Here is a 15366-nt window from a genome sequence, read left to right as displayed (position 1 = left end):
GAGACCCCCTTAACACAGAATTGTCAATAATATGAGTTATCTAGAGCGTTAATACGTTCCAATTGACTTGGAAAGAGCCGATTTTTAAATTGAATTGATTAATTTAAAAGGCTTGGGCAAATAACATTTGAGAACGTAACTTTATAGCAAGGAACTATAGCGTATGCAGATTTTCTTTGAACACATACGAGGGTCTTGAATATTGGGGGAAAGGGGTGTCTTTCAATCCTGTTTGTCTTTTAATTTGTAAGTCATTTTTTCTCTATTCTTCATATTTTTCTCTATTCCTTATTTTCTTGGCGTCTATTTTCTTCACTTTATTTGGCCCTTTGTTGTGCACTTTTTGTCCATTTATATTCTCTATTCTTCTATAAATCCTATCCAGACCCTCATAAACATACACAATCAATATGTTCCGCTCCTAACCCCAGTTGACATGGATATAGACAATTGTCATCCATGGGGTTTTTCTCATCTGTTGTGATGATATAACATTGCTAAACGAGTCCGTTATAAAAAAGATGTGGTAAGATTGGCAATGAGACAACTCTCCACAAGAGACCAAATGACACAGAAATTAACAACTATAGGTCACCGTACGGCCTTCAACAATGAGCATAGCATATACCGCATAGCCAGCTATAAAAGGACAAAATACTAGGAGTCCATTACTTCTGATATTACATATAGATATATGATTAATGTATAAATACGCAATCACGTATACGTCCGATGCTAAATTGTTGGCTTTGTTGGAAGGCAAAATATTTAGCCCTATACTGACTGGAACTAGTATATACAACTGAAAACTAGATAAATAATGAAAATCAAGGAATCAATACATGCTATAACAGCAAATCTGAACGAAACCAAAACGCATATTGGTAAAATTATAAATATACAACTTGCATTTCAGCAACTGTTTTGTTAGTAATTATTTATGATGCAATTCGTGAATAAATTATCCTACACAGTGGAACAAATGGGAAGTCAAAATACGTTAATTTCTGGATTAATACTTCTGCAAAGACGATGTCATTATATTGTTTCAATAAACCGACTTAAATAAAAATCAAATTATAACTTTGTAATGATTATAAATGTTTACCTTTTGAAATAAATTTTGATATATTGAATATAGATACAGAAAAAATGAACTCAAATGTTTTATTTGCATGTATTGTATGACGTATTTAATAACATCTATGTGTAAAGAAACTTTTGAATTGCCCGATCTTTTTGTAAAGCATGCTATTTTGACGATTACGAATTCAGACTGTGACACTAAGAAAAATCTTATTAGAATAAAAAAAAATTCTGATCGGCCGTATATAAACCTCCCATCACTTTATTCATATCACATATCAATTTATAAAAAATCGCAACGATGTCAAAATAGAAAGGCTGACCAAAATGTTCAACTTGCGGCTAATGATTGACAGGTATGATTAGACCTTGAGGCTCTTGTGGGGAACGTGGTGTCTAAAGTAAAAAGAAGATTATTCAATTATTTATTTTAGGACTCGTACGATATGTCGATCTGATATGGAAAATTGTGAGTTTCTTTTAATAGCACAAAGAAATAAGACGATAGAAGGGTAACAATTTTGTAACCATAAATGAATGACTCGTATATATAATTTACGGGACTGATTGTATCGAAAGTTTGATGAAAACATTCGATTTTAAACCTTCTTGGTTGGAATGAACATGTTCGATGTATATGCAAATAGGTCTTTATTATATAATGTATTTAAATTATCTTCATCAAATACAATACAATATATAACATGTATCTATGATATCCTCCATAAAGAGTAAATATCTGTACAGGTAAAATTTAATTCTGATCAATCGGGTACAGATTGAATTATTTACGACCTTCCACTTGTATTGTACAAGGAATATCACAGCAGGTGTTAATTACACTAGGACAAGTGTCAAATCAGTATGACATCTTGCCGGATAACTGCATCTTCAGTAAAAAGACTCTATTAGTACAGGAACTGATTTTTTTTCTAAACATGACAATAAAGAAGAATTTTATAAGGTGAGAATATTTGTAGTTGTGTATTGCAAAGTTACCACGTGTATTCATCCTGTTCATTGGTCACATTAAAATAGATTTTTCTTTATTGAACAATTACCAAATTCGATATTTAAATCGTAAGTAACTTTATTATCTCGACTGAAAAGAGTAATAAGACAGTTTTGTTTATCTGACTGTAAACATTGTATATATCACAACGAGCTATTAATAACCGTCGCTCACGCACCAGTAGTTCTATTGACGACTCAATACACACCAGTTTTATCGGACCAACGGCTAATTCCCGTCGACACTGTATAATGGATTATGTAAACATCTATATACAACGATCTATTAATAACCGTCGCTCACGCATCACTGGTTCTATCAATGACTCAATACACACCAGTTTTATCGGACAAACGGCAAATTCCCGCCGACACGGTAAATCTCCGGATGACATGCATAATTTTCTGTGACACAGCAAATTTACGATGAACCTCTAATTATTTTCCGTTCCGCGCAGATTATCCAAAAATCGCGGTCATTTGCCAAATAGGTCTACCAGTGCCACCTCTAATGGATATTTCAAAGTGCCTTCCCTTAGTCCAGTTTATTTTTTAATGGAACAGCCTAGATAAAAGGGTATTATTATACCCGCGTAGGGTATAATGGTTTTTGGTCAACTTTTGAAGAAATGAAAAGATATAAGTTTTCAGTTACATTCAAAACAATCTCACAATAGCATATTTGTTATTTATTAATCAACAGGAAGTAAACGGGAAAGTGATTCACGTTGAGCAAGCGGTAAAACCAAAAAGTGAACGAGAACGAATAAGACGTAGAAGTCCAGACACAAGAATGAGAAACGGAGATGACAGAAGAGGAAGTTCAGACAGGAGAGGTGGTGGAAGTTTCAGAGGCTACAGCAGAGGTGGAATGGGAGATCGACGCAGCAGCTTTGAAAAAAGAGGTGGATATTCAGGGAGACGTGGAACTGGTGGAAGTAGTCGTCGTGGTGGATTTGGTGATCGGAGAGGATTCTCAGGAATGAGTGATAGACGTGGTGGTGGAGGTGGAGGTTTCAGAGGAAGCAGAGGCAGCAGTAGAGGCGGTAGTTCAATGAGGTCTTTATTAATATCTACATATAATCTTAATATTTCAATATGGTCAATTCTGCAGTGAAAATCAAATTCTTGAGTACACATTTGGTAAACAAGTTAATGTTATTAAACATGGATAATTGGTGACATGATTGACTCAGAAAACATAGACTTCAAGAGACAAACATGCAGTCTGGAGCAAAATACAGGGGTCTGTAGTATAGCTCTAAATTGCCTCAGGTTTAAAAAGATGGGAAGAAATTCAATAAAGACAATCTCATCTTGACAATAAAAGATGTAACAAAAGATAACTGCTGGTATTAAAGGTTCCTGACATAAATATGTGACAAGGTAAATAAGTGAAATAAGTTTCTTACCATCTCCTCTGCCCTAAATCATTTTTGATCAGTGGGCTAACAAAATGTACATATTAGATTACACTATAAAAATCTCTATAGGAAAAATACGTCTAGAGTTATGTCCCTTTATAACTTGGAAATTGGCAATTTGTTTCGCTTCCACGCCCTTAAGTTTTCATCCTCCAAATTTTTTGAACTCGTACACAATGCTAAGAATGAAAACTCAGTGTTCGAACTTGGGCAGTAGGTCATTTACTGTTCTAGAGTTATGCCCCTTTCTAGCTTGGAAAATTGCAAATTTTTTCTTTCCTGCACTCTAACTTAAGTTTTCCCCTTCCAAATTATATAAAACTTATTCACAATGCTGAAAACCACAGTTTGCAGATAGAGGTCCAAATTGGGCAGTGAGTCATTTACTGTTCTAGAGTTATGCCCTTTTTAACTTTATAAATTTCAAAGCTTGAGCGGGGGTGATGATGGGAGATTTTAACGACCTTGACTGGCTATACAGCCTTCGCACGGTTGGTAAAGATCGGGGGCATTCGTGTCCTCGGACACTTTCTTCTTTTATTGTCGCGAAAGCGAGACGTAGCGATCCTAGATTCCGTCGGTGGCATCAACATTTAGGTTCAGTCTGTGGTTAAAATATAAAATAGAATGTTAACCCTCGCTAATACATAAAAAAAAAAAAAAAAAACTACATCACAACTACATGTATATTTAGTTAGTTACTAGAATGCAAATTTTCTCTTATTTCAAAACAAGTACTTATAAATCTTGACACTGACATATTAACATTTTTAGACACATGACATTAACCAAATAAATTGTTCATACTTTGAAATAAAAAGGAAGTTTTTACATTGAATGCATGCTTCATTAAGAATAAAATTCCGTTCCTTTTCATATGTAGTGCATTCCATTAAAAAATGAAACTCGTCTTCAACCTGCATATTTTTACACTGCCCACAAAATCTTTTTACCATATGTAAACCTTCATGGATTGTTATGAAACTTGTACAGAAGCTCATCTTCAAGACCAAAAAATAGCATCTAAAGAAAAAGATTTTTTTTTTAAATTCTGTATTTTACTGGTAAATGGACTCACTTTTTAAGTCAACATTACACTTTAACACTGACAGCAGCAATTGCATGCGAGACACAGGGTTTTTCAGAACCCCTTATGAATTTTGTCACATTTTTTCTCAGGAACTTCAAATCGAGACTTTCTGAAATTTGGAATTGCGCTTCATATGAGCATGCTTTACCTTGTGATGCATGTTCAAGTCTATTGCTTAATAACTTCCTGTTTAGCAAATACTTATAGCAAGGTATAATTTGTGAGCAACAGCTGATAGCTCACAGTTTAACTTTCTAATTAAGTTTCTACCTCTGACTTGGGACTCAAATAATTTATTACCTTCAAATATTTATTTATGTGCAATGATTCATCTTGGGGAGTAAAGCAGCTTCTGACAGGAAGTACTCTGATTTATATTTTATGCTTCCTTGGCTTCATTTAAGTTTTACATCTGATTTTATGATGAGGTGAACTCTGTTATGGTAGATTTTCTATGTTCTATGAATGGCGGGTCACCCTATAGTGATCAGTCTGTCCGTCCGTAACAAATTGTGTCCACTCTATATCTAGAGAACCGTTATAATTTCATACTTTATACTTGACATGTATATTAACCGACACCAGAGGGTGTGTCATAATGTTTGTACAACTTCCTAGGCCAAAGGTCAAGGTCAAAAACTGGTTTCAGTTAACAACCCCATGTCCTATGGTAAAGATCATGTCCGCTCTATATCTTGAGAACCGTTATAATTTCAAAGTTTATACTTGACATGTATATTAACCGACACCAGAGGGTGTGTCATAATGTATGTACAACTTCCTAGGTCAAAGGTCAAGGTCAAAAACTTTGGTTTCAGTTGACAACCCCATGTCCTATGGTAAAGATAAAAAAAATTTACCACACATTATTCACAGCGGGGCCCACAGAGATGGCTCCCATCTCATTGATGTCTTGTTATCTCATTTTGTGTCTAATCTATACCAAATGTATTGTAAATGCATTGATCTGCAGTTGAATTCACCATAGATAAGATTAAAATTTATTGACGATAACCAAATTCCAGTTTATATTTATTGTAATAATTCATATTGTGCTTGTTTTTCTAGAATCATAGCTGACACCAAAATTTTCTCTTAAAAATATAATTGACAAAGTGATAATTTAAAAGAAATAAAAATTTGAAATAGAATTCTTTTTATATAAAACTCAGCCTTCAGACATTAAGGTGTCCTAGAGCAATCCAAAAGTTATTAATTTTCTAAAAATGATATAAAAACTTTTTTTTACATCAGTACAACTTTTTATCTTGTAAATTATAGCATTGCATTTTTTCTTTTCAGAAGAGATAGATCACCAATCAGAAGAGACTTTGATCCCCCGCCAAGAAGAAGTAAGTCTTCAAAAAACATGAAAGCAAATGTTCACAACAAAATGATAAAAGGAAAAGTTAATTTGTAGAAGATTTATTAACAAAATATCAACATAAGTTGTAATTGTCCTACCAAAGGGTAAGGCATTTAGGTCTTAATTTCTTCCAATATAAAATGTAAATATTTAGAACATACAATAACACAAACCTGTTAAAACATTATTAATTTTTGTGGTATTCATTAGATTTAGAAAATTTTGATTTTTCTTGAGAATGAGATACTATATAAGTAAGAAAATTGCACTCATACTATTTTCCAAATTTTTCTTGGTTTTCATCAAAACGCATAGATTTTAACAGGGAAAAGTATAAGCAGGCCTTAGAAATTTTGTTAAGCATCAATCAACCTAGGCTGAAAACCTTTCAACAGATACAAAAAAGAAATAATAGATTGCATGAAATATTAATATTGAATTTAACTTTAGGTGAAAGTGACAGATTTGGAGGCCCACCACGTTCAAGAGACTATAACCAATCTCCTCCAAGGGACTACAACAGAGGTCCACCAGTAGACAGGTATGTCAACATTCATAGTAGAAACACAATTTCCGTTCTTAAAGAGACCACAAATATTTATTTGGATTTCAAACACTGTCTCAAACTGTTGTAAGCAACAGTAGTTCATCAACAGTTTTTTTACCGATGTTCAAATAAACAAATCCATTAAGAATATACAATCAACATAAAACACAAAAACTGAGGGAATCTCATGAAATCCAAAGCAAGATCAAGTGCATCAACATGATGATTGACCCATATAACCCTTCCTTTACAACGGTTTGAATTGTGGTAATTTTTGAGAGCCCACAGTTCCCATGGCAGTGTATATGCATTATGATTTGCAGACCAAACATGATCTTGCAGACCAAACATGATCTTGCAGACTGTAACTTGTCCTATCCAGTTAAATATACAGAGATCAACAAGATAACAGGTAGGTCTATGTCCATAGTTGAGACCACAAAGGATACATGTATATTGATAAATGACTTTGAATCAACAGAATGCATGATTTAACTAATTATAATTAAACCAGGAAAGATGATTATTTAATATGAATATATATTTGATTGTCTGTTTCAGTGTAATGCATGGTTTGCTTTTGTTTTATGTTTTGCAGTCGCATGCCCCCTAGTCGAAGTGCTTCATCGAGAGATTACCCCAGTCGTGATTATCCCCCACAGTCTAGAGCCTATACTCCTCCACCTCCTTCTAGGGACTATGGGTCAAGAGACTATGATAGAGGTCCTCCTTCCAGGGACAGAGGCCCACCATCCAGGTATGATATTCAAGTTTCTTTAATTCACATTGTGGGATTGGTTGAAAGAAAAACAAATAAAACAATTTTTCCAGGAATGAATAAGTAATGTTACAAGGTTTCTTTTTATTCACCACATATCATCCTTTTAAACAGCCATTTTAACCTTCCCTGTAAAAAAATGTAAGAGATTAAAATTTTTTTTTCTTTTTAATTAAACAGCCTTAATGTGATCCATTGATCAAAAAGTGAAATACATTATTAAGGTGCATTTCACTCCCACCACCCTGTAAAAGATGTTGATATTTTCATTGTAAATGTTATTCAATTTCCCATACCATCAATCATGATTTAGGCCTTCAAACTATTTCTCAGATGGCCCTTGTAGCACTCGCAGTCTGCATGATTTTTTATATGTTGCTTATGTTGGACATTTAATATATTGTCCTAATATATATTAAAAATTTGATAAAGAAGTATCTTTTAGTTTATTTTGTTAAGCTAATCAACTGTACCTTGTGAGACATTATCACATCCACTGCTAATTAACTTCCTGTTAATCAAATACTTAAAACAGGGTATTCATAAGTGAGCAATAGCTTAGGCCAAACAAAAATATATGTCTGTTTAAGGTTACATCATTTAAAAAAATAGGGTAGGTAGGTTGGTTTATCCATTTTAAATTTTTTGCGACATGATTATGAGTGGTGCGGTCCAAGTTATTCATGGGGCGAGTTTACCTGTATTTTTAATGATTGGATTATTCCGCTTTGTTATTGATTAGAAAAAAATGGCGGCAAAGTGTTTATTTAATCACACGAGTGGTGAATTTCCTTAAAACAGCTGTCATATTCATGATTGTGAACATTAGGATGTATTAGGCAATTGATTTCTTTTTTGGCAACTCTAATTTCGCTTTTGACACATGTTCAATTAATTTTTTCACTTTACGACGGAAATAAAATGACTTAGGGTCGCCGCTCAAAAGCAGGGCCGGTCAGGTAACTGTAAACAGACATATTTTTGTTTTGGCCTTATAGTTCATCTTTTTAGCTCACCTGACCTGAAAGGTCAAGTGAGCTTTTCTCATCACTTTGCGTCCGTCGTTCGTCGTCCTGCGTCCGTCGTCCGTCGTCCGTAAACTTTTACAAAAATCTTCTCCTCTGAAACTACTGGGCCAAATTTAACCAAACTTGGCCACAATCATCATTGGGGTATCTAGTTTTAAAAATGTGTGGCGTGACCCTGTCAACCAACCAAGATGGCCGCCACGGCTAAAAATAGAACATAGGGGTAAAATGCAGTTTTTAGCTTATAACTCAAAAACCAAAGCATTAAGAGCAAATCTGACATGGGGTAAAATTGTTTATCAGGTCAAGATCTATCTGCCCTAAAATTTTCAGATGAATCGGACAACCCGTTATTGGGTTGCTGCCCCTGAATTGGTAATTTTAAGGAAATTTTGCTGTTTTTGGTTATTATCTTGAATATTATTATAGATAGAGATAAACTGTAAACAGCAATAATGTTCAGCAAAGTAAGATTTACAAATAAGTCAACATGACCGAAATGGTCAGTTGACCCCTTTAGGAGAAATTGCCCTTTATAGTCAATTTTTAACCATTTTTCGTAAATCTTAGTAATCTTTTACAAAAATCTTCTCCTCTGAAACAACTGGGCCAAATTAAACCAAACTTGGCCACAATCATCATTGGGGTATCTAGTTTAAAAAATGTGTGGCGTGACCCGGCCAACCAACCAAGATGGCCGCCACAGCTAAAAATAAAACATAGGGGTAAAATGCAGTTTTTGGCTTATAACTCAAAAACCAAAGCATTTAGAGCAAATCTGACATGAAGTAAAATTGTTTATCAGGTCAAGATCTATCTGCCCTAAAATTTTCAGATGAATCGAACAACCTGTTGTTGGGTTGCTGCCCCTGAATTGGTAATTTTAAGGAAATTTTGCTGTTTTTGGTTATTATCTTGAATACTATTATAGATAGAGATAAACTGTAAACAGCAATAATGTTCAGCAAAGTAAGATTAACAAATAAGTCAACATGACTGAAATGGTCAGTTGACCCCTTTAGGAGTTATTGCCCTTTATAGTCAATTTTTAACAATTTTTCGTAAATCTTAGTAATCTTTTACAAAAATCTTCTCCTCTGAAACTACGTGGCCAAATTAAACCAAACTTGGCAACAATCATCATTTGGTTATCTAGTTTTAAAAATGTGTGGCGTGACCTGGTCAACCAACCAAGATGGCCGCCACGGCTAAAAATAGAACATAGGGGTAAAATTCAGTTTTTGGCTTTTAACTCAAAAACCAAAGCATTTAAAGCAAATCTGACATGGGGTAAAATTGTTCATCAGGTCAAGATCTATCTGCCCTGAAATTTTCAGATGAATCGGACAACCCGTTATTGGGTTGCTGCCCCTGAATTGGTAATTTTAAGGAAATTTTGCTGTTTTTATACGACCGCAAAAATTAAAAATTTTTTGGTCGTATATTGGTATGACGTTGGCGTCGTCGTCGTCGTCGTCGTCCGGCGTCGTCTGGCGTCGTCCGAAGACACATTGGTTTTCGCACTCTAACTTTAGTTTAAGTGAATGGATCTCCATGAAATTTCACCATAAGGTTCAATACCACGAAAGGAAGGTTGGGATTGATTTTGGGGGTTATGGTACCAACAGTTAAGGAATTAGGGGCCAAAAATAAGCATTTTTGTAATTTTCAGACAATAACTTGTGTGTAAGTGTATAGATCTCTCTGACATTGTACCACAAGGTTCCATATCACAAAGGAAAGGCTGTAATTGATTTTGGGGGTAATTGCCTCAAAATTTTAGGAATTAGGGGCCAAAAAAGGGGCAAAAAACAAGCATTTTTCTAGTTTCATGACAATAACTTGTGTGTAAGTGTTTGGATATTTCTGAAATTGTACTACAAGGTTCCATATCACAAAGGGAAAGCTGGAATTGAGTTTGGGGGTAATTGCCCGAAACGTTTAGGAATTGGGGGCCAAAAAGGGGCCAAAAATAAGCATTTTTCTAGTTTCCAGACAATAACTTGTGTTCAAGTGTATGGATTTCTCTGAAATTGTACTGCAAGGTACCATACCACAAAGGGAAGGCTGGGATTGAGTTTGGGGGTGATGAATCATAAGGGGGTTCAAAAAATTTGGGGGGGGAGATTTTTTTTTTTTTTTTTTTTCTTTTTTTCCTTTTTTTTTTCTTTTAAAATTTTCCATTTTAAGTTGATTATTTCTGATTTATATTTAAAAGCAAATAATAATGATATGGTAGGAGATACACACCAAACAGGATGTGTAAATTATTATATAATAAGTATTGTGCAATAGCAAGAAATTTTCAATTGCACAGTATTGCACAATAGCAAGAAATCTTCAATTGCACAGTATTGCGCAATAGCAAGAAATCTTCAATTGCACAGTATTGCGCAATAGCAAGAAATATCCAATAGCACAATATTGCGCAATAGCAAGAAATTGTCAATTGTACAGTATTGCGCAATAGCAAGAAATATTCAATTGCACAGTGTTGTGCAAAAGAAGATACTTCGTATAAATTGCTTATTTCTTGATCAATTTCAATGGGGTTTTATTCTTGAATTCTTGGGGTTCTTTAATATGCTGAATCTAACCGTGTATTAAGTTTTTGGATTTTGGGCCCCGTTTTTAAATTGGTCCACATTGAGGTCCAAAGGGTCCAAAATTTAACTTTGTTTGATTTCATCAAAAATTGAATTATTGGGGTTCTTTGATATGCCGAATTTAACCGTGTATTTAGATTTTTAATTTGGGGTCCCGTTTTTTAAATTGGTCTACATTAAGGTCCAAAGGGTCCAAAATTAAACTTAATTTGATTTTAACAAAAATTGAATTCTTGGGGTTCTTTGATATGCTGAATCTAAACATGTGTTTAGATTTTTGATTATGGGCCCAGTTTTCAAGTTGGTCCAAGTTGGGGTCCAAAATTAAACTTTGTTTGATTTCAACAAAAATTGAATATATGGGGTTATTTGATATGCAAAATCTAAACATGTATTTAGATTTTAGATTTTTGGCCCAGTTTTCAAGTTGGTCCAAATTGGGGTCCAAAATTAAACTTTGTTTGATTTCAACAAAAATTGAATATATGGGGTTCTTTGATATGCTGAATCTTACCATGTATTTAGATTTTTTATTTGTGGGCCTGCTATCAAATTGGTTCATATTGAGGTCAAAAGGGTCCAAAATTAAACTTTGTTTGATTTCATAAAAAATTGAATTATTGGGGTTCTTTGATATGCCAAATCTAACTGTGTATTTAGATTTTTAATTTTGGGTCCTGTTTTTTAAATTGGTCTACATTAAGGTCCAAAGGGTCCAAAATTAAACTTAGTTTGATTTTAACAAAAATTGAATTTTTGGGGTTCTTTGATATGCTGAATCTAAACATGTGTTTAGATTTTTAATTATGGGACCAGTTTTCAAGTTGGTCCAAGTTGGGGTCCAAAATTAAACTTTGTTTGATTTCAACAAAAATTGAATATATGGGGTTCTTTGATATGCTGAATCTAAACATGTATTTAGATTTTAGATTTTTGGCCCAGTTTTCAAGTTGGTCCAAATTGGGGTCCAAAATTAAACTTTGTTTGATTTCAACAAAAATTGAATATATGGGGTTCTTTGATATGCTGAATCTTACCATGTATTTAGATTTTTTATTTGTGGGCCCGCTATCAAATTGGTTCATATTGAGGTCAAAAGGGTCCAAAATTAAACTTTGTTTGATTTCATCAAAAATTGAATAATTGGGGTTCTTTGATATGCCAAATCTAACCGTGTTTTTAGATTTTTAATTTTGGGTCCCGTTTTTTAAATTTGTCTACATTAAGGTCCAAAGGGTCCAAAATTAAACTTAGTTTGATTTTAACAAAAATTGAATTCTTCGGGTACTTTGATATGCTGAATCTAAACATGTGTTTAGATTTTTGATTATGGGACCAGTTTTCAAGTTTGTCCAAGTTGGGGTCCAAAATTAAACTTTGTTTGATTTCAACAAAAATTGAATATATGGGGTTCTTTGATATGCTGAATCTAACCATGTATTTTGATTTTGGACATTGGACCATAATAGGTAAATTAAAAAAATTGAAGTTCTTAGACCACATTCTTTCTGTGTCAGAAACCTATGCTGTGTCAAATATTTAATCACAATCCAAATTCAGAGCTGTATCAAGCTTGAATGTTGTGTCCATACTTGCCCCAACTGTTCAGGGTTCGACCTCTGCGGTCGTATCAAGCTGCGCCCAGCGAAGCATTTTATTGGTTATTATCTTGAATATTATTATAGATAGAGATAAACTGTAAACAGCAATAATGTTCAGCAAAGAAAGATTTACAAATAAGTCAATATAACCGAAATGGTCAGTTGACCCCTTTAGGAGTAATTGCCCTTTATAGTCAATTTTTACCATTTTTCGTAAATCTTAGTAATCTTTTACAAAAATCTTCTCCTCTGAAACAACTGGGCCAAATTAAACCAAACTTGGCCACAATCATCATTTGGTTATTTAGTTTTAAAAATGTGTGGCGTGACCTGGTCAACCAACCAAGATGGCCGCCACGGCTAAAAATAGAACATAGGGGTAAAATTCAGTTTTTGGCTTTTAACTCAAAAACCAAAGCATTTAAAGCAAATCTGACATGAAGTAAAATTGTTTATCAGGTCAAGATCTATCTGCCCTGAAATTTTCAGATGAATCGGACAACCCGTTGTTGGGTTGCTGCCCCTGAATTGGTAATTTTAAGGTAATTTTGCTGTTTTTGGTTATTATCTTGAATATTATTATAGATAGAGATAAACTGTAAAAAACGATAAATGTCGGCAAAGTAAGATCAACAAATAAGTCAACATGACCGAAATTGTCAGTTGACCCCTTTAGGAGTTATTGCCCTTTATAGTCAATTTTAACCATTTTTTCGTAAATCTTAGTAATCTTTTACAAAAATCTTCTCCTCTGAAACTACTGGGCCAAGTTAATTATAGATAGAGATAATTGTAAGCAGGAAAAATGTTCAGTAAATTAAGATGTACAAACACATCACCATCACCAAAACACAATTTTGTCATGAATCCATCTGCGTCCTTTGTTTAATATTCACATAGACCAAGGTGAGCGACACAGGCTCTTTAGAGCCTCTAGTTTTATATTGTGAAGGAGAAGATTTATTTGTCATTTGTTTTTTTCCAGTAGAAATTGAGATATGAAGACCAGACTTAAATGCAAAGCTATCTTATTTCAAGTAAATACTTTATCCCTGTAGTGTAATCTGTCACCATTGCAAGATATCACATTGGCCAAATTTCTGATGGTCTTTTGTGAAAAGTTTTTAAATGATGAGATTTTCTTAATTTGAATTTTTTCGAAATACTGAGATTTTCTACCCAAGGAATAGATTACCTTTGCTGTCTTTGGCTAAACCTTTTGGAAGTATGGGTCTTCAAAGCTCTTCAAATTAGTACTTTAATTTGTCTTTTTGCCTTTTTTGATTTCATTGATGAATCTTTTGTAGACGAAAGGCACATCTGGCATACAAAATTTGAATCCTTGTATCAATGATGAGTTTATTTGATCAATACAGTCTCCTGTCCGGTTTGATTCCATTACATAAGGATGTAAAAGTAAAGGTCACAAAAGCATTTACTGTAGACCAATCTTTTTCCAGAACTTTTGCACTAAGATTAATTTGACAGAGTGAATAAACATTCATGAAATCATAATTTTTTTAAGCAAATTTCTGCCAAGATTGTTGCTCTATTTCAAATTACACATTTAATTATTCCTAAAAAATGTCTGTTTATTCCTGGAAGAAATGTTTTTATGAGATTTTGTTCTGTCATAATGTTCAGTTTTGAAATTGAATATTAACATTATAGCAGGGACTATGGACCACCAAGCAGAGAATTCAATGGTGGGCCAAGCAGAAGCAGCTTTGGATCAAGGGAGCCTATGAGTTCAATGTCAAGAGATGACTTCCCCAGCAGCCGGGACACATACAGTAGGGATCCTCCCGCACGAGACTACCCAGTGTCCAGGTATGTACCTGGTTCTTCTAGGGACTCCTCTGGACTCCGTGACAGTTATGGAGGCAGCGCTATGGTCCGTGATCTAACTCCAACTAGGTAAGTGTGGATTTGGTGTGGCATGGATGATAATCAATATAACCATTGTATTGTAATCCCAGTCTTTTCCTAGTTATACTGTAGTAACTAATGCACTTAACTCTCATTTTCCCAGCAAATAATTGTCTTAATAGTAGTATTTGTGGTGGTGTTATTAACACTCAAGGATCAGTGGCATTCTAGTAATGTTCAGTGAAGAAAATTATAAATTCACAGCTTTAAGAAATGGAAAAGCTTTTTTTTTTTATAGTAATACCTGAGGCAAAATAGTTTTTTATACGACTGCAAAAAAATTTTGCGGTCGTATATTGGTATGATGTTGTCGTCGTCGTCTTCTGAAAACACATTGGTTTTCGCAATCTAACTTTAGTTTAAGTGAATGGATCTCTATGAAATTTTACCATAAGGTTCAATACCACAAAAGGAAGGTGGGGATTGATTTTGGGGGTTATGGTACCAACAGTTGAGGAATTAGGGGCCAAAAATAAGCATTTTTGTAACTTCCAGACATAACTTGTGTGTTAGTGTATGGATCTCTCTGACATTGTACCACAGGGTTCCATATCACAAAGGGAATGCTGGGATTGATTTTGGGGGTAATTGCCTCCAAATTTTAGGAATTAGGGGCCTAAAAGGGGCAAAAAACAAGCATTTTTCTAGTTTCATGACAATAACTTGTGTGTTAGTGTATGGATCTCTCTGACATTGTACCACAAGGTTCCATATCACAAAGGGAATGCTGGGATTGATTTTGGGGGTAATTGCCTCCAAATTTTAGGAATTAGGGGACAAAAAGGGGCAAAAAACAAGCATTTTTCTAGTTTCATGACAAAAACTTGTGTGTAAGTGTATGGATCTTTATGAAATTGTACTACAAAGTTCCATATCACAAAGGGAAAGCTGGAATTGAGT

At 34.1% G+C, this 15366-nt stretch overlaps 1 protein-coding gene across 11 annotated transcripts in view; it reads left to right on the top strand.

Moving 5' to 3' along the window:
• Positions 1-15366, top strand: part of LOC127737479 (RNA-binding motif protein, X chromosome-like) — a 57361-nt gene that overhangs the window by 26489 nt on the left and 15506 nt on the right. For 6 of the 11 annotated variants that reach the window (XR_007999565.1, XR_007999564.1, XM_052248203.1 and 3 more), the window contains exons 4-8: positions 2801-3156; positions 5914-5963; positions 6428-6518; positions 7123-7281; positions 14209-14454. Coding sequence is in view for 9 of the 11 variants with exons in the window: in XM_052248203.1 (XP_052104163.1) it covers positions 2801-3156; positions 5914-5963; positions 6428-6518; positions 7123-7281; positions 14209-14454 (902 nt within the window). In the remaining 2 variants the exon portion in view is untranslated. The remainder of the gene's footprint in view (positions 1-2800; positions 3157-5913; positions 5964-6427; positions 6519-7122; positions 7282-14208; positions 14455-15366) is intronic. The other 5 variants (XM_052248206.1, XM_052248204.1, XM_052248201.1 and 2 more) reach the window with 4 other exon arrangements.

Source organism: Mytilus californianus, unplaced genomic scaffold (genome assembly GCF_021869535.1).
Source record: "Mytilus californianus isolate M0D057914Y unplaced genomic scaffold, xbMytCali1.0.p SCAF_4, whole genome shotgun sequence".
In the NCBI taxonomy this organism is placed as follows: Eukaryota; Metazoa; Mollusca; class Bivalvia; order Mytilida; family Mytilidae; genus Mytilus; species Mytilus californianus.
The sequence above is the reverse complement of the archived record's forward strand: the minus strand, read 5'-3'. Positions and strand labels throughout refer to the sequence as shown.